Source organism: Oncorhynchus masou, chromosome 27 (assembly GCF_036934945.1).
Source record: "Oncorhynchus masou masou isolate Uvic2021 chromosome 27, UVic_Omas_1.1, whole genome shotgun sequence".
In the NCBI taxonomy this organism is placed as follows: Eukaryota; Metazoa; Chordata; class Actinopteri; order Salmoniformes; family Salmonidae; genus Oncorhynchus; species Oncorhynchus masou.
Window position 1 is genome coordinate 12,159,990 of NC_088238.1, and position 20,063 is coordinate 12,180,052.

At 41.9% G+C, this 20,063-nt stretch overlaps 1 protein-coding gene across 1 annotated transcript in view; it reads left to right on the forward strand.

Annotated features, from left to right (window-relative positions):
• Window positions 1–17,964, forward strand: part of nell2b (neural EGFL like 2b) — a 63,584-nt gene extending 45,620 nt beyond the window's left edge. The window contains exons 8-10 of the mRNA XM_064940930.1: window positions 12,913–13,041; window positions 15,264–15,366; window positions 17,825–17,964. Of these exons, the coding sequence (XP_064797002.1) occupies window positions 12,913–13,041; window positions 15,264–15,366; window positions 17,825–17,964 (372 nt within the window). The remainder of the gene's footprint in view (window positions 1–12,912; window positions 13,042–15,263; window positions 15,367–17,824) is intronic.
• Window positions 17,965–20,063: the final 2,099 nt, after the last annotated feature.

The window sequence follows — 20,063 nt, forward strand, 5'->3', positions numbered from 1 at the left end:
GTGTAGAGTAATGGTGTAGCTACAACTCCTACTTTGTGTAATGTCCGGTACAGTAGTGTAGAGTAATGGTGTAGCTACAACTCCTACTTTGTGTAATGTCCGGTACAGTAGTGTAGAGTAATGGTAGTGTAGCTACAACTCCTACTTTGTGTAATGTCCGGTAGTGTAGAGTAATGGTGTAGCAGTAGTGGTACAGTAGTGTAATAATGGTGTAGCTACAACTCCTACTTTGTGTAATGTCCGGTACAGTAGTGTAGAGTAATGGTGTAGCTACAACTCCTACTTTGTGTAATGTCCGGTACAGTAGTGTAGAGTAATGGTGTAGCTACAACTCCTACTTTGTGTAATGTCCGGTACAGTAGTGTAGAGTAATGGTGTAGCTACAACTCCTACTTTGTGTAATGTCCGGTACAGTAGTGTAGAGTAATGGTGTAGCTACAACTCCTACTTTGTGTAATGTCCGGTACAGTAGTGTAGAGTAATGGTGTAGCTACAACTCCTACTTTGTGTAATGTCCGGTACAGTAGTGTAGAGTAATGGTGTAGCTACAACTCCTACTTTGTGTAATGTCCGGTACAGTAGTGTAGAGTAATGGTGTAGCTACAACTCCTACTTTGTGTAATGTCCGGTACAGTAGTGTAGAGTAATGGTGTAGCTACAACTCCTACTTTGTGTAATGTCCGGTACAGTAGTGTAGAGTAATGGTGTAGCTACAACTCCTACTTTGTGTAATGTCCGGTACAGTAGTGTAGAGTAATGGTGTAGCTACAACTCCTACTTTGTGTAATGTCCGGTACAGTAGTGTAGAGTAATGGTGTAGCTACAACTCCTACTTTGTGTAATGTCCGGTACAGTAGTGTAGAGTAATGGTGTAGCTACAACTCCTACTTTGTGTAATGTCCGGTACAGTAGTGTAGAGTAATGGTGTAGCTACAACTCCTACTTTGTGTAATGTCCGGTACAGTAGTGTAGAGTAATGGTGTAGCTACAACTCCTACTTTGTGTAATGTCCGGTACAGTAGTGTAGAGTAATGGTGTAGCACAACTCCTTTGTGTAATGTCTTTGTAGTAATGTCCTCCTACTTTGTAATGTCAGTAGTAGAGTAATGGTGTAGCTACAACTCCTACTTTGTGTAATGTCCGGTACAGTAGTGTAGAGTAATGGTGTAGCTACAACTCCTACTTTGTGTAATGTCCGGTACAGTAGTGTAGAGTAATGGTGTAGCTACAACTCCTACTTTGTGTAATGTCCGGTACAGTAGTGTAGAGTAATGGTGTAGCTACAACTCCTACTTGTAATGTCCGTAATGTCCAACTCCTACTTTGTGTAATGTCAGTAGTGTAGAGTAATGGTGTAGCTACAACTCCTACTTTGTGTAATGTCCGGTACAGTAGTGTAGAGTAATGGTGTAGCTACAACTCCTACTTTGTGTAATGTCCGGTACAGTAGTGTAGAGTAATGGTGTAGCTACAACTCCTACTTTGTGTAATGTCCGGTACAGTAGTGTAGAGTAATGGTGTAGCTACAACTCCTACTTTGTGTAATGTCCGGTACAGTAGTGTAGAGTAATGGTGTAGCTACAACTCCTACTTTGTGTAATGTCCGGTACAGTAGTGTAGAGTAATGGTGTAGTGTAATGTCTACAGTAGTGTAGAGTAATGGTGTAGCTACAACTCCTACTTTGTGTAATGTCCGGTACAGTAGTGTAGAGTAATGGTGTAGCTACAACTCCTACTTTGTGTAATGTCCGGTACAGTAGTGTAGAGTAATGGTGTAGCTACAACTCCTACTTTGTGTAATGTCCGGTACAGTAGTGTAGAGTAATGGTGTAGCTACAACTCCTACTTTGTGTAATGTCCGGTACAGTAGTGTAGAGTAATGGTGTAGCTACAACTCCTACTTTGTGTAATGTCCGGTACAGTAGTGTAGAGTAATGGTGTAGCTACAACTCCTACTTTGTGTAATGTCCGGTACAGTAGTGTAGAGTAATGGTGTAGCTACAACTCCTACTTTGTGTAATGTCCGGTACAGTAGTGTAGAGTAATGGTGTAGCTACAACTCCTACTTTGTGTAATGTCCGGTACAGTAGTGTAGAGTAATGGTGTAGCTACAACTCCTACTTTGTGTAATGTCCGGTACAGTAGTGTAGAGTAATGGTGTAGCTACAACTCCTACTTTGTGTAATGTCCGGTACAGTAGTGTAGAGTAATGGTGTAGCTACAACTCCTACTTTGTGTAATGTCTACAACTCCTACTTTGTGTAATGTCGGTACAGTAGTGTAGAGTAATGGTGTAGCTACAACTCCTACTTTGTGTAATGTCCGGTACAGTAGTGTAGAGTAATGGTGTAGCTACAACTCCTACTTTGTGTAATGTCCGGTACAGTAGTGTAGAGTAATGGTGTAGCTACAACTCCTACTTTGTGTAATGTCCGGTACAGTAGTGTAGAGTAATGGTGTAGCTACAACTCCTACTTTGTGTAATGTCCGGTACAGTAGTGTAGAGTAATGGTGTAGCTACAACTCCTACTTTGTGTAATGTCCGGTACAGTAGTGTAGAGTAATGGTGTAGCTACAACTCCTACTTTGTGTAATGTCCGGTACAGTAGTGTAGAGTAATGGTGTAGCTACAACTCCTACTTTGTGTAATGTCCGGTACAGTAGTGTAGAGTAATGGTGTAGCTACAACTCCTACTTTGTGTAATGTCCGGTACAGTAGTGTAGAGTAATGGTGTAGCTACAACTCCTACTTTGTAATGTCCGGTACAGTAGTGTAGAGTAATGGTGTAGCTACAACTCCTACTTTGTGTAATGTCCGGTACAGTAGTGTAGAGTAATGGTGTAGCTACAACTCCTACTTTGTGTAATGTCCGGTACAGTAGTGTAGAGTAATGGTGTAGCTACAACTCCTACTTTGTGTAATGTCCGGTACAGTAGTGTAGAGTAATGGTGTAGCTACAACTCCTACTTTGTGTAATGTCCGGTACAGTAGTGTAGAGTAATGGTGTAGCTACAACTCCTACTTTGTGTAATGTCCGGTACAGTAGTGTAGAGTAATGGTGTAGCTACAACTCCTACTTTGTGTAATGTCCGGTACAGTAGTGTAGAGTAATGGTGTAGCTACAACTCCTACTTTGTGTAATGTCCGGTACAGTAGTGTAGAGTAATGGTGTAGCTACAACTCCTACTTTGTGTAATGTCCGGTACAGTAGTGTAGAGTAATGGTGTAGCTACAACTCCTACTTTGTGTAATGTCCGGTACAGTAGTGTAGAGTAATGGTGTAGCTACAACTCCTACTTTGTGTAATGTCCGGTACAGTAGTGTAGAGTAATGGTGTAGCTACAACTCCTACTTTGTGTAATGTCCGGTACAGTAGTGTAGAGTAATGGTGTAGCTAGTGTAATGTCCGTAGTGTAGTAATGGTGTAGCTACAACTCCTACTTTGTGTAATGTCCGGTACAGTAGTGTAGAGTAATGGTGTAGCTACAACTCCTACTTTGTGTAATGTCCGGTAATGTCAGTAGTGTGTAGAGTAATGGTGTAGCTACAACTCCTACTTTGTGTAATGTCCGGTACAGTAGTGTAGAGTAATGGTGTAGCTACAACTCCTACTTTGTGTAATGTCCGGTACAGTAGTGTAGAGTAATGGTGTAGCTACAACTCCTACTTTGTGTAATGTCCGGTACAGTAGTGTAGAGTAATGGTGTAGCTACAACTCCTACTTTGTGTAATGTCCGGTACAGTAGTGTAGAGTAATGGTGTAGCTACAACTCCTACTTTGTGTAATGTCCGGTACAGTAGTGTAGAGTAATGGTGTAGCTACAACTCCTACTTTGTGTAATGTCCGTGTACAGTAGTGTAGAGTAATGGTGTAGCTACAACTCCTACTTTGTGTAATGTCCGGTACAGTAGTGTAGAGTAATGGTGTAGCTACAACTCCTACTTTGTGTAATGTCCGGTACAGTAGTGTAGAGTAATGGTGTAGCTACAACTCCTACTTTGTGTAATGTCCGGTACAGTAGTGTAGAGTAATGGTGTAGCTACAACTCCTACTTTGTGTAATGTCCGGTACAGTGTGTAATAATGTCCGTGTAATGTCACAGTAGTGTAGAGTAATGGTGTAGCTACAACTCCTACTTTGTGTAATGTCCGGTACAGTAGTGTAGTAGTAATGGTGTAGCTACAACTCCTACTTTGTGTAATGTCCGGTACAGTAGTGTAGAGTAATGGTGTAGCTACAACTCCTACTTTGTGTAATGTCCGGTACAGTAGTGTAGAGGTGTAGAGTCCTACTTTGTGTAATGTCCGGTGTAGTGTAGAGCTGGTGTACAACTCCTACTTTGTGTAATGTCCGGTACAGTAGTGTAGAGTAATGGTGTAGCTACAACTCCTACTTTGTGTAATGTCCGGTACAGTAGTGTAGAGTAATGGTGTAGCTACAACTCCTACTTTGTGTAATGTCCGGTACAGTAGTGTAGAGTAATGGTGTAGCTACAACTCCTACTTTGTGTAATGTCCGGTACAGTAGTACTAGTAATGTCCGTACAGTAGAGTAATGGTGTAGCTACAACTCCTACTTTGTGTAATGTCCGGTACAGTAGTGTAGAGTAATGGTGTAGCTACAACTCCTACTTTGTGTAATGTCCGGTACAGTAGTGTAGAGTAATGGTGTAGCTACAACTCCTACTTTGTGTAATGTCCGGTACAGTAGTGTAGAGTAATGGTGTAGCTACAACTCCTACTTTGTGTAATGTCCGGTACAGTAGTGTAGAGTAATGGTGTAGCTACAACTCCTACTTTGTGTAATGTCCGGTACAGTAGTGTAGAGTAATGGTGTAGCTACAACTCCTACTTTGTGTAATGTCCGGTACAGTAGTGTAGAGTAATGGTGTAGCTACAACTCCTACTTTGTGTAATGTCCGGTACAGTAGTGTAGCTAGTAATGGTGTAGCTACAACTCCTACTTTGTGTAATGTCCGGTACAGTAGTGTAGAGTAATGGTGTAGCTACAACTCCTACTTTGTGTAATGTCCGGTACAGTAGTGTAGAGTAATGGTGTAGCTACAACTCCTACTTTGTGTAATGTCCGGTACAGTAGTGTAGAGTAATGGTGTAGCTACAACTCCTACTTTGTGTAATGTCCGGTACAGTAGTGTGTAGCTACAACTCCTACTTTGTGTAATGTCCGTACAGTAGTGTAGAGTAATGGTGTAGCTACAACTCCTACTTTGTGTAATGTCCGGTACAGTAGTGTAGAGTAATGGTGTAGCTACAACTCCTACTTTGTGTAATGTCCGGTACAGTAGTGTAGAGTAATGGTGTAGCTACAACTCCTACTTTGTGTAATGTCCGGTACAGTAGTGTAGAGTAATGGTGTAGCTACAACTCCTACTTTGTGTAATGTCCGGTACAGTAGTGTAGAGTAATGGTGTAGCTACAACTCCTACTTTGTGTAATGTCCGGTACAGTAGTGTAGAGTAATGGTGTAGCTACAACTCCTACTTTGTGTAATGTCCGGTACAGTAGTGTAGAGTAATGGTGTAGCTACAACTCCTACTTTGTGTAATGTCCGGTACAGTAGTGTAGAGTAATGGTGTAGCTACAACTCCTACTTTGTGTAATGTCCGGTACAGTAGTGTAGAGTAATGGTGTAGCTACAACTCCTACTTTGTGTAATGTCCGGTACAGGTACAGTAGTGTAGAGTAATGGTGTAGCTACAACTCCTACTTTGTGTAATGTCCGGTACAGTAGTGTAGAGTAATGGTGTAGCTACAACTCCTACTTTGTGTAATGTCCGGTACAGTAGTGTAGAGTAATGGTGTAGCTACAACTCCTACTTTGTGTAATGTCCGGTACAGTAGTGTAGAGTAATGGTGTAGCTACAACTCCTACTTTGTGTAATGTCCGGTACAGTAGTGTAGAGTAATGGTGTAGCTACAACTCCTACTTTGTGTAATGTCCGGTACAGTAGTGTAGAGTAATGGTGTAGCTACAACTCCTACTTTGTGTAATGTCCGGTACAGTAGTGTAGAGTAATGGTGTAGCTACAACTCCTACTTTGTGTAATGTCCGGTACAGTAGTGTAGAGTAATGGTGTAGCTACAACTCCTACTTTGTGTAATGTCCGGTACAGTAGTGTAGAGTAATGGTGTAGCTACAACTCCTACTTTGTGTAATGTCCGGTACAGTAGTGTAGAGTAATGGTGTAGCTACAACTCCTACTTTGTGTAATGTCCGGTACAGTAGTGTAGAGTAATGGTGTAGCTACAACTCCTACTTTGTGTAATGTCCGGTACAGTAGTGTAGAGTAATGGTGTAGCTCCTACAACTACCTACTTTGTGTAATGTCCGGTACAGTAGTGTAGAGTAATGGTGTAGCTACAACTCCTACTTTGTGTAATGTCCGGTACAGTAGTGTAGAGTAATGGTGTAGCTACAACTCCTACTTTGTGTAATGTCCGGTACAGTAGTGTAGAGTAATGGTGTAGCTACAACTCCTACTTTGTGTAATGTCCGGTACAGTAGTGTAGAGTAATGGTGTAGCTACAACTCCTACTTTGTGTAATGTCCGGTACAGTAGTGTAGAGTAATGGTGTAGCTACAACTCCTACTTTGTGTAATGTCCGGTACAGTAGTGTAGAGTAATGGTGTAGCTACAACTCCTACTTTGTGTAATGTCCAGTAGTGTAGAGTAATGGTGTAGCAGTGTAATGTCCGTAGTGTAGAGTAATGGTGTAGCTACAACTCCTACTTTGTGTAATGTCCGGTACAGTAGTGTAGAGTAATGGTGTAGCTACAACTCCTACTTTGTGTAATGTCCGGTACAGTAGTGTAGAGTAATGGTGTAGCTACAACTCCTACTTTGTGTAATGTCCGGTACAGTAGTGTAGAGTAATGGTGTAGCTACAACTCCTACTTTGTGTAATGTCCGGTACAGTAGTGTAGAGTAATGGTGTAGCTACAACTCCTACTTTGTGTAATGTCCGGTACAGTAGTGTAGAGTAATGGTGTAGCTACAACTCCTACTTTGTGTAATGTCCGGTACAGTAGTGTAGAGTAATGGTGTAGCTACAACTCCTACTTTGTGTAATGTCCGGTACAGTAGTGTAGAGTAATGGTGTAGCTACAACTCCTACTTTGTGTAATGTCCGGTACAGTAGTGTAGAGTAATGGTGTAGCTACAACTCCTACTTTGTGTAATGTCTTGGTGTAGCTACAACTCCTACTTTGTGTAATGTCCGGTACAGTAGTGTAGAGTAATGGTGTAGCTACAACTCCTACTTTGTGTAATGTCCGGTACAGTGTGTAGAGTAATGGTGTAGCTACAACTCCTACTTTGTGTAATGTCCGGTACAGTAGTGTAGAGTAATGGTGTAGCTACAACTCCTACTTTGTGTAATGTCCGGTACAGTAGTGTAGAGTAATGGTGTAGCTACAACTCCTACTTTGTGTAATGTCCGGTACAGTAGTGTAGAGTAATGGTGTAGCTACAACTCCTACTTTGTGTAATGTCCGGTACAGTAGTGTAGAGTAATGGTGTAGCTACAACTCCTACTTTGTGTAATGTCCGGTACAGTAGTGTAGAGTAATGGTGTAGCTACAACTCCTACTTTGTGTAATGTCCGGTACAGTAGTGTAGAGTAATGGTGTAGCTACAACTCCTACTTTGTGTAATGTCCGGTACAGTAGTGTAGAGTAATGGTGTAGCTACAACTCCTACTTTGTGTAATGTCCGGTACAGTAGTGTAGAGTAATGGTGTAGCTACAACTCCTACTTTGTGTAATGTCCGGTAGTGTAGAGTAATGGTGTAGCTACAACTCCTACTTTGTGTAATGTCCGGTACAGTAGTGTAGAGTAATGGTGTAGCTACAACTCCTACTTTGTGTAATGTCCGGTACAGTGTGTAGAGTAATGGTGTAGCTAATGTGTAATGTCACAGTAGTGTAGAGTAATGGTGTAGCTACAACTCCTACTTTGTGTAATGTCCGGTACAGTAGTGTAGAGTAATGGTGTAGCTACAACTCCTACTTTGTGTAATGTCCGGTACAGTAGTGTAGAGTAATGGTGTAGCTACAACTCTTTGTGTAATGTCCGGTACAGTAGTGTAGAGTAATGGTGTAGCTACAACTTTTTGTGTAATGTCCGGTACAGTAGTGTAGAGTAATGGTGTAGCTACAACTCCTACTTTGTGTAATGTCCGGTACAGTAGTGTAGAGTAATGGTGTAGCTACAACTCCTACTTTGTGTAATGTCCGGTACAGTAGTGTAGAGTAATGGTGTAGCTACAACTCCTACTTTGTGTAATGTCCGGTACAGTAGTGTAGAGTAATGGTGTAGCTACAACTCCTACTTTGTGTAATGTCCGGTACAGTAGTGTAGAGTAATGGTGTAGCTACAACTCCTACTTTGTGTAATGTCCGGTACAGTAGTGTAGAGTAATGGTGTAGCTACAACTCCTACTTTGTGTAATGTCCGGTACAGTAGTGTAGAGTAATGGTGTAGCTACAACTCCTACTTTGTGTAATGTCCGGTACAGTAGTGTAGAGTAATGGTGTAGCTACAACTCCTACTTTGTGTAATGTCCGGTACAGTAGTGTAGAGTAATGGTGTAGCTACAACTCCTACTTTGTGTAATGTCCGGTACAGTAGTGTAGAGTAATGGTGTAGCTACAACTCCTACTTTGTGTAATGTCCGGTACAGTAGTGTAGAGTAATGGTGTAGCTACAACTCCTACTTTGTGTAATGTCCGGTACAGTAGTGTAGAGTAATGGTGTAGCTACAACTCCTACTTTGTGTAATGTCCGGTACAGTAGTGTAGAGTAATGGTGTAGCTACAACTCCTACTTTGTGTAATGTCCTACAACTCCTACTTTGTGTAATGTCACAGTAGTGTAGAGTAATGGTGTAGCTACAACTCCTACTTTGTGTAATGTCCGGTACAGTAGTGTAGAGTAATGGTGTAGCTACAACTCCTACTTTGTGTAATGTCCGGTACAGTAGTGTAGAGTAATGGTGTAGCTACAACTCCTACTTTGTGTAATGTCCGGTACAGTAGTGTAGAGTAATGGTGTAGCTACAACTCCTACTTTGTGTAATGTCCGGTACAGTAGTGTAGAGTAATGGTGTAGCTACAACTCCTACTTTGTGTAATGTCCGGTACAGTAGTGTAGAGTAATGGTGTAGCTACAACTCCTACTTTGTGTAATGTCCGGTACAGTAGTGTAGAGTAATGGTGTAGCTACAACTCCTACTTTGTGTAATGTCCGGTACAGTAGTGTAGAGTAATGGTGTAGCTACAACTCCTACTTTGTAATGTAATGTGTAGAGTAATGGTGTAGCTACAACTCCTACTTTGTGTAATGTCCGGTACAGTAGTGTAGAGTAATGGTGTAGCTACAACTCCTACTTTGTGTAATGTCCGGTACAGTAGTGTAGAGTAATGGTGTAGCTACAACTCCTACTTTGTGTAATGTCCGGTACAGTAGTGTAGAGTAATGGTGTAGCTACAACTCCTACTTTGTGTAATGTCCGGTACAGTAGTGTAGAGTAATGGTGTAGCTACAACTCCTACTTTGTGTAATGTCCGTACAGTAGTGTAGAGTAATGGTGTAGCTACAACTCCTACTTTGTGTAATGTCCGGTACAGTAGTGTAGAGTAATGGTGTAGCTACAACTCCTACACTTTGTGTAATGTCCGGTACAGTAGTGTAGAGTAATGGTGTAGCTACAACTCCTACTTTGTGTAATGTCCAGTAGTACAGTAATGTGTAGTAGTGTAATAATGGTGTAGCTACAACTCCTACTTTGTGTAATGTCCGGTACAGTAGTGTAGAGTAATGGTGTAGCTACAACTCCTACTTTGTGTAATGTCCGGTACAGTAGTGTAGAGTAATGGTGTAGCTACAACTCCTACTTTGTGTAATGTCCAGTAGTACAGTAGTGTAGAGTGTAGAATGGTGTAGCTACAACTCCTACTTTGTGTAATGTCCGGTACAGTAGTGTAGAGTAATGGTAATGTAGCTACAACTCCTACTTTGTGTAATGTCCGGTACAGTAGTGTAGAGTAATGGTGTAGCTACAACTCCTACTTTGTGTAATGTCCGGTACAGTAGTGTAGAGTAATGGTGTAGCTACAACTCCTACTTTGTGTAATGTCCGGTACAGTAGTGTAGAGTAATGGTGTAGCTACAACTCCTACTTTGTGTAATGTCCGGTACAGTAGTGTAGAGTAATGGTGTAGCTACAACTCCTACTTTGTGTAATGTCCGGTACAGTAGTGTAGAGTAATGGTGTAGCTACAACTCCTAATGTCTTTGTGTAATGTCTACAACTCCTACTTTGTGTAATGTCCGGTACAGTAGTGTAGAGTAATGGTGTAGCTACAACTCCTACTTTGTGTAATGTCCGGTACAGTAGTGTAGAGTAATGGTGTAGCTACAACTCCTACTTTGTGTAATGTCCGGTACAGTAGTGTAGAGTAATGGTGTAGCTACAACTCCTACTTTGTGTAATGTCCGGTACAGTAGTGTAGAGTAATGGTGTAGCTACAACTCCTACTTTGTGTAATGTCCGGTACAGTAGTGTAGAGTAATGGTGTAGCTACAACTCCTACTTTGTGTAATGTCCGGTACAGTAGTGTAGAGTAATGGTGTAGCTACAACTCCTACTTTGTGTAATGTCCGGTAGTGTAGTAGTGTAGACAACTCCTACTTTGTGTAATGTGTAGAGTAATGGTGTAGCTACAACTCCTACCTTGTGTAATACTTTGTGTAATGTCCGGTACAGTAGTGTAGAGTAATGGTGTAGCTACAACTCCTACTTTGTGTAATGTCCGGTACAGTAGTGTAGAGTAATGGTGTAGCTACAACTCCTACTTTGTGTAATGTCCGGTACAGTAGTGTAGAGTAATGGTGTAGCTACAACTCCTACTTTGTGTAATGTCCGGTACAGTAGTGTAGAGTAATGGTGTAGCTACAACTCCTACTTTGTGTAATGTCCGGTACAGTAGTGTAGAGTAATGGTGTAGCTACAACTCCTACTTTGTGTAATGTCCGGTACAGTAGTGTAGAGTAATGGTGTAGCTACAACTCCTACTTTGTGTAATGTCCGGTACAGTAGTGTAGAGTGTGTAGAGTAATGTCCGGTACAGTAGTGTAGCTACAACTCCTACTTTGTGTAATGTCCGGTACAGTAGTGTAGAGTAATGGTGTAGCTACAACTCCTACTTTGTGTAATGTCCGGTACAGTAGTGTAGAGTAATGGTGTAGCTACAACTCCTACTTTGTGTAATGTCCGGTACAGTAGTGTAGAGTAATGGTGTAATGCTAGTGTAACTCCTACTTTGTGTAATGTCCGGTACAGTAGTGTAGAGTAATGGTGTAGCTACAACTCCTACTTTGTGTAATGTCCGGTACAGTAGTGTAGAGTAATGGTGTAGCTACAACTCCTACTTTGTGTAATGTCCGGTACAGTAGTGTAGAGTAATGGTGTAGCTACAACTCCTACTTTGTGTAATGTCCGGTACAGTAGTGTAGAGTAATGGTGTAGCTACAACTCCTACTTTGTGTAATGTCCGGTACAGTAGTGTAGAGTAATGGTGTAGCTACAACTCCTACTTTGTGTAATGTCCGGTACAGTAGTGTAGAGTAATGGTGTAGCTACAACTCCTACTTTGTGTAATGTCCGGTACAGTAGTGTAGAGTAATGGTGTAGCTACAACTCCTACTTTGTGTAATGTCCGGTACAGTAGTGTAGAGTAATGGTGTAGCTACAACTCCTACTTTGTGTAATGTCCGGTACAGTAGTGTAGAGTAATGGTGTAGCTACAACTCCTACTTTGTGTAATGTCCGGTACAGTAGTGTAGAGTAATGGTGTAGCTACAACTCCTACTTTGTGTAATGTCCGGTACAGTAGTGTAGAGTAATGGTGTAGCTACAACTCCTACTTTGTGTAATGTCCGGTACAGTAGTGTAGAGTAGTGTAGAGTGTAATGTCCGGTACAGTAGTGTAGAGTAATGGTGTAGCTACAACTCCTACTTTGTGTAATGTCCGGTACAGTAGTGTACAGTAGTGTAGAGTAATGGTGTAGTGTAGAGTAATGGTGTAGCTACAACTCCTACTTTGTGTAATGTCCGGTACAGTAGTGTAGAGTAATGGTGTAGCTACAACTCCTACTTTGTGTAATGTCCGGTACAGTAGTGTAGAGTAATGGTGTAGCTACAACTCCTACTTTGTGTAATGTCCGGTACAGTAGTGTAGAGTAATGGTGTAGCTACAACTCCTACTTTGTGTAATGTCCGGTACAGTAGTGTAGAGTAATGGTGTAGCTACAACTCCTACTTTGTGTAATGTCCGGTACAGTAGTGTAGTAGTGTAGAGTAATGGTGTAGCTACAACTCCTACTTTGTGTAATGTCCGGTACAGTAGTGTAGAGTAATGGTGTAGCTACAACTCCTACTTTGTGTAATGTCCGGTACAGTAGTGTAGAGTAATGGTGTAGCTGTGGACAGCTGCTCAGTCGTGTAACCCACCGCCTGATGTTCTGTCAGTGTTGAAGGCACAAGTGTATGAATTATTCACACAGACGGTAAGTGAGGGAACATCCATTTACTGTTCTTTACTACAGCACATGGAACATCTCTGTCACCATGTGGTTTACTGGGCTCTGGTTCCCTTGTCCTGCAACACTGGGTTGTTGAATAAATAATTAGTTAAAAAGCAGACTGTAACAACGGGCTTTTGACCCCAAAAAATGTGTGCGCGCACATACTGTAGGCTGACACACACACACACACACACACACACACACACACACACACACACACACACACACACACACACACACACACACACACACACACACACACACACACACTAACTCGGTATCTGTGTTTTGGTGTGTGTGCAGCTGTCGCGTGCGGAGGAGAAGATGCAGGGTTTGGATGGCTGTTACTGTGAGAGGAGCTGCAGTATGAATGGAGAGCTGTACAGGGAGGACGAGGGATGGACAGACGGATGCAGGAACTGCTCCTGCTATGTAAGAATTTTGTATTATTATTATTATTATCATAATTTTTTTGAAACCTTTATTTAACTACTCAAGACAGTTAAGAACAAATTCTTATTTACAATGACGGCCTACTATAACATACTATAACAGCTTATAACAGGCTATAACACATTAAAACAGACTATTTCAGACTATAACAGGCTATAACAGACTATAACAGCTTATAACACACTATAACAGGCTGTAACAGACTATAACAGACTATAACAGGCTGTAACAGACTATAACAGACTGTAACAGGCTATAACAGACTATAACAGGCTATAACAACCCATAACAGGTTATAACAGACTATAACAGACTATAACAGACTATAACAGGATGTAACAGACTATAACAGACTGTAACAGGCTATAACAGACTATAACAGGCTATAACAGCCTATAACAGGTTATAACAGACTATAACAGGCTATAACAGACTATAAAAGGCTATAACAGAATATAACAGGCTATAATAGACTACAACAGACTATAACAGACTCTAACAGGTTATAACAGACTACAACAGGCTATATCAGACTATAACACATCTACATGAGGCTATAAACTAGGACTCTCTACTACCTGTTATATAGGGCTTAAAGGGACAGTTCACTTTATAATCTCTGTGGTTTAAAGGGACAGTTCACACTATAGTCAGTATAAGCTTAAATGGACAGATCAATCTATTATCACTGTCGGTTTAAAGGGACAGTCCAATCTATAATCACTGTGGGTTTAAAGGTGACAGTCCAATCTATAATCACTGTGGGTTTAAAGGTGACAGTCCAATCTATAATCACTGTGGGTTTAAAGGTGACAGTCCAATCTATAATCACTGTGGGTTTAAAGGTGACAGTCCAATCTATAATCACTGTGGGTTTAAAGGTGACAGTCCAATCTATAATCACTGTGGGTTTAAAAGTGAGAGTCCAATCTATAATCACTGTGGGTTTAAAGGTGACAGTCCAATCTATAATCACTGTGGGTTTAAAGGTGACAGTCCAATCTATAATCACTGTGGGTTTAAAGGTGACAGTCCAATCTATAATCACTGTGGGTTTAAAGGTGACAGTGCAATCTATAATCACTGTGGGTTTAAAGGTGACAGTGCAATCTATAATCACTGTGGGTTTAAAGGTGACAGTGCAATCTATAATCACTGTGGACTTAAAGGGATAGTTCACTTCATGATCACAGTTATCCGGGACTTAAAGGGATAGTTCACTTCATGATCACAGTTATCCGGGACTTAAAGGGATAGTTCACTTCATGATCACAGTTATCCGGGACTTAAAGGGATAGTTCACTTCATGATCACAGTTATCCGGGACTTAAAGGGATAGTTCACTTCATGATCACAGTTATCCGGGACTTAAAGGGATAGTTCACTTCATGATCACAGTTATCCGGGACTTAAAGGGATAGTCCACATAATGATCACAGTTATCCGGGACTTAAAGTGATAGTTCACTTCATGATCACAGTTATCCGGGACTTAAAGGGATAGTTCACTTCATGATCACAGTTATCTGGGACTTAAAGGGATAGTTCACGTCATGATCACAGTTATCAGGGTCTTAAAGAGATAGTTCACGTCATGATCACAGTTATCCGGGACTTAAAGGGATAGTTCACTTCATGATCACAGTTATCCGGGACTTAAAGGGATAGTCCACTTTGACTAGCGTCTGTAAGCTGTTAGTGTCTTAACGACCGTTCCCACAGATACATGTTCATTAACTGTTTATGGTTCATTGAACAAGTATGGGAAACAGTGTTTAACCCCTTTACAATGAAGAACTATAAAGTTATTTGGATTTTTATGAATTATCTTTGAAAGACAGGGGCCTGAAAAAGGGACATGTCTTTTCTTGCTGAGTTTAGATCATCATACTAATAATGTCTGTTTTGTCTCATTCCTTTACAATGGTACAGTCCAGGTTGGAGATCATAGATCTTCATACGAATAATGTCTGTTTTGTCTCATTCCTTTAGAATGGTACAGTCCAGGTTGGAGATCATAGATCTTCATACTAATAACGTCTGTTTTGTCTCATTCCTTCACAATGGTACAGTCCAGGTTGGAGATCATAGATCTTCATACGAATAATGTCTGTTTTGTCTCATTCCTTTAGAATGGTACAGTCCAGGTTGGAGATCATAGATCTTAAAACTAATAATGTCTGTTTTGTCTCATTCCTTTAGAATGGTACAGTCCAGTGTGAGACCATCTCGTGCCCCCCTCCCCAGTGTCCCCCTGACTCCGCCCCTGCCTATGTGCCAGGCACGTGCTGCAAAGAGTGTCAGTGTGAGTAACAACACCTACCCTTCTCATGCCATGTTCTTCTCACATCTGCACAACACAGTCCTCTCCTGTTCTTTCTCTAACACTTTCTCTCTACAGAACTTCTCTGTCTCTCTCTCTCCTCTCTACACCACTTCTCTGTCTCTCTCTCCTCTCTACACCACTTCTCTGTCTTTCTCTCTCCTCTGTACACCACTTCTCTGTCTCTCTCTCCTCTCTACACCACTTCTCTGTCTCTCTCTCCTCTCTACACCACTTCTCTGTCTCTCTCTCCTCTCTACACCACTTCTCTGTCTCTCTCTCCTCTCTACACCACTTCTCTGTCTCTCTCTCCTCTCTACACCACTTCTCTGTCTCTCTCTCTCCTCTCTACACCACTTCTCTCTCTCTCCCTCTCTTCCCCACTTCTCTCTCTCTCTCTCCTCTCTACACCACTTCTCTGTCTCTCTCTCCTCTCTACACCACTTCTCTGTCTCTCTCTCCTCTCTACACCACTTCTCTGTCTCTCTCTCTCCTCTCTACGCCACTTCTCTGTCTCTCTCTCCTCTCTACACCACTTCTCTGTCTCTCTCTCCTCTCTACACCACTTCTCTGTCTCTCTCTCCTCTCTACACCACTTCTATGTCTCTCTCTCTCTCTGTACACCACTTCTCTGTCTCTCTCTCCTCTCTTCCCACTCCTCTGTCTCTCTCTCCTCTCTACACCACTTCTCTGTCTCTCTCTCCTCTCTACACCACTTCTCTGTCTCTCTCTCTCCTCTCTACACCACTTCTCTGTCTCTCTCTCCTCTCTACACCACTTCTCTGTCTCTCTGTCTCATCTCTTCCCCACTTCTCTGTCTCTCTCTCCTCTCTACATCACTTCTCTGTCTCTCTCTCCTCTCTACACCACTTCTCTGTCTCTCTCTCTCCTCTCTACACCACTTCTCTGTCTCTCTCTCTCCTCTCTACGCCACTTCTCTGTCTCTCTCTCTCCTCTGTACACCACTTATCTGTCTCTCTCTCCTCTCTTCCCCATTTCTCTGTCTCTCTCTCTCCTCTCTACACCACTTCTCTGTCTCTCTCTCTCCTCTGTACCCCACTTCTCTGTCTCTCTCTCTCTCTCCTCTGTACACCACTTCTCTGTCTCTCTCTCTCTCTTCCCCACTTCTCTGTCTCTCTCTCCTCTCTACACCACTTCTCTGTCTCTCTCTCTCCTCTGTACCCCACTTCTCTGTCTCTCTCTCCTCTCTACACCACTTCTCTGTCTCTCTCTCCTCTCTACACCACTTCTCTGTCTCTCTCTCCTCTCTACACCACTTCTCTCTCTCTCTCTCCTCTCTACACCACTTCTCTGTCTCTCTCTCTCCTCTCTACACCACTTCTCTGTCTCTCTCTCTCCTCTCTATACCACTTCTCTGTCTCTCTCTCCTCTGTACACCACTTCTCTGCCTCTCTCTCCTCTGTACACCACTTCTCTGTCTCTCTCTCCTCTGTACCCCACTTCTTTGTCTCTCTCTTTATCCTCTCTTCATAACCAACAGCTCACACGACCACGCTACCCCCTGAAATCATATCTTTTTTCTTAATTTCTCTCAATTCAATTCAATTCAAGGGGTGTTATTGTCATGGGAAACATATGTTAACATTGCCAAAGCAAGTGAGGTAGATAATATACAATAGTGAAAGAAACAATAAAAATGAACAGTAAACATTCCTCTCACAGAAGTTCCAAAATAATCTCTCTCTCTTTGAATCTCTCTCTTTGTCTCTCTCTCTTTGTCTCTCTCTCTCTCTTTGTCTCTCTCTCTTTGTCTCTCTCTTTGTCTGTCTCTCTCTTTGTTTCTCTCTCTCTTTGTTTCTTTCTCTCTGTGTCTCTCTCTCTCTCTCTTTCTCTCTCTCTCTTTCTCTCTCTCTCTCTCTCTTTGTCTCTCTCTCTCTTTGTCTCTCTCTCTCTCTTTGTTTCTCTCTCTCTTTGTATCTCTCTCTCTTTGTATCTCTCTCTCTTTGTTTCTCTCTTTGTCTCTCTCTCTCTTTGTATCACACTCTCTCTCTCTCTCTCTTGCCCTCTCGCCCTCTCTCTCTCTCATTCTCGCCCTCTCTCTATCTATCTCTCCCTTTCTCTTTCTCCATTCTGTTCCCTCTTTCTCTATCTCTCGCTCTGTCATTCCTCCCCATCCCTCAGCCCACAGTGTGAAGCACACAATCATAAAGACTTGTCTTAATAACTGACCACATCTCTGCGTTGCTAGGATACTCCCGCCACGTACACAGCACTCAATGCCTTCACATATACATCAATAATTCAAGGCCAGTCTTTAAAGCCTGCTGCTATCTGGAGCCAGTGTTCATATGAAACCCATTTAAGTAATGATTTAAGCTGTGTATAACACGCTACTGTACCTTGCTCAAAATGTTAAACGGGACAAGGAATAACTAAAAACTGTGTGTGTGCACGTGTGCATTTGTGTGTGTGTCCATAGCTGTGTGTCTGTTCAGAGGAAGGGTGTACGTGGAAGGGGACTTGAAGAGTGTGAGGGATTCATCTGGAAACTGTTTACTGTTTGAGTGTCAGGTAAATCCAATACATTCCACATGTCTACATACTCTTAGCTTGCATTGAATACAGAACACACCTGCACTCAACACACCATGATAATCCCTATAGAGACAACACACCATGATAATCACTAGAGACAACACACCATGATAATCCCTATAGAGACAACACACCATTATAATCCCTATAGAGACAACACACCATGATAATCCCTATAGAGACAACACACCACTATAAACCCTATAGAGACAACACGTCATGATAATCCCAATAGAGACGACACACCATGATAAACCCTATAGAGACAACACACCATGATAATCCCTATAGAGACAACACACCATGATAATCCCAATAGAGACAACACACCATTATAATCCCTATAGAGACAACACACCATGATAATCCCTATAGAGACAACACACCATGAAAATCCCTATAGAGACAACACACCATGATAATCCCAATAGAGACAGCACACCATGATAATCACTTTAGAGACAACACACCATGATAATCCCAATAGAGACAACACACCATTATAATCCCTATAGAGACAACACACCATGATAATCCCTATAGAGACAACATACCATGAAAATCCCTATAGAGACAACACACCATGATAATCCCTATAGAGACAACACACCACTATAAACCCTATAGAGACAACACGTCATGATAATCCCAATAGAGACGACACACCATGATAAACCCTATAGAGACAACACACCATGATAATCCCTATAGAGACAACACACCATGATAATCCCTATAGAGACAACACGTCATGATAACCCCTATAGAGACAACACGCCATGATAATCCCAATAGAGACGACACACCATGATAAACCCTATAGAGACAACACACCACTATAAACCCTATAGAGACAACACACCATGATAATCCCTATAGAGACAACACACCATGATAATCCCTATAGAGACAACACACCATGATAATCCCTATAGAGACAACACGCCATGATAATCCCTATAGAGACAACACACCATGATAATCCCTATAGAGATACCACACCATGATAATCCCAATAGAGACAACACACCATTATAATCCGTATAGAGACAACACACCATGATAATCCCTATAGAGACAACACAACATGATAATCCCTATGGAGACAACACACCATTGTAATCCCCATAGAGACAACACACCATGATAATCCCTATAGAGACAACACGCCATGATAATCCCTATAGAGACAACACACCGTGATAATCCCTATAGAGATACCACACCATGATAATCCCAATAGAGACAACACACCATGATAAACCCTATAGAGACAACATACCATGATAATCCCTATAGAGACAACATACCATGATAATCCCTATAGAGACAACACACCATGATAATCCCTATAGAGACAACACACCATGATAATCCCTATAGAGACAACACACCATGATAATCCCTATAGAGATACCACACCATGATAAACCCAATAGAGACAACACACTCCCTCTGATCCAGCCTGGTCTGGGCGCGTTTCATGTTGAAATACATATCATCCATATTATTATCTGGTGGTGGATGGCCTCATGTACTAATGCATCAGATCAGCCTTTACCTCTCAAACCAACAGCTTGAATATAGGCACGTCTCACAGAACAGCTTGACTATAGACACGTCTCACAGAACAGCTTGACTATAGACACGTCTCACAGAACAGCTTGACTATACACACGTCTCACAGAACAGCTTGACTGTAGACACGTCTCACAGAACAGCTTGTCTATAGACACGTCTCACAAGACAGAACAGCTTGACTATAGACACGTCTCACAGAACAGCTTGACTATAGACACGTCTCACAGAACAGCTTGACTATAGACACGTCTCACAGGACAGAACAGCTTGACTATAGACACGTCTCACAGAACAGCTTGACTATAGACACGTCTCACAGAACAGCTTGACCATAGACACGTCTCACACAGAACAGCTTGACTATAGACACGTCTCAGAACAGAACAGCTTGACTATACAGACACGTCTCACAGAACAGCTTGACTATAGACACGTCTCACAGAACAGCTTGACTATAGACACGTCTCACAGAACAGCTTGACTATAGACACGTCTCACAGAACAGCTTGACTATAGACACGCTCTCACAGAAGAACAGCTTG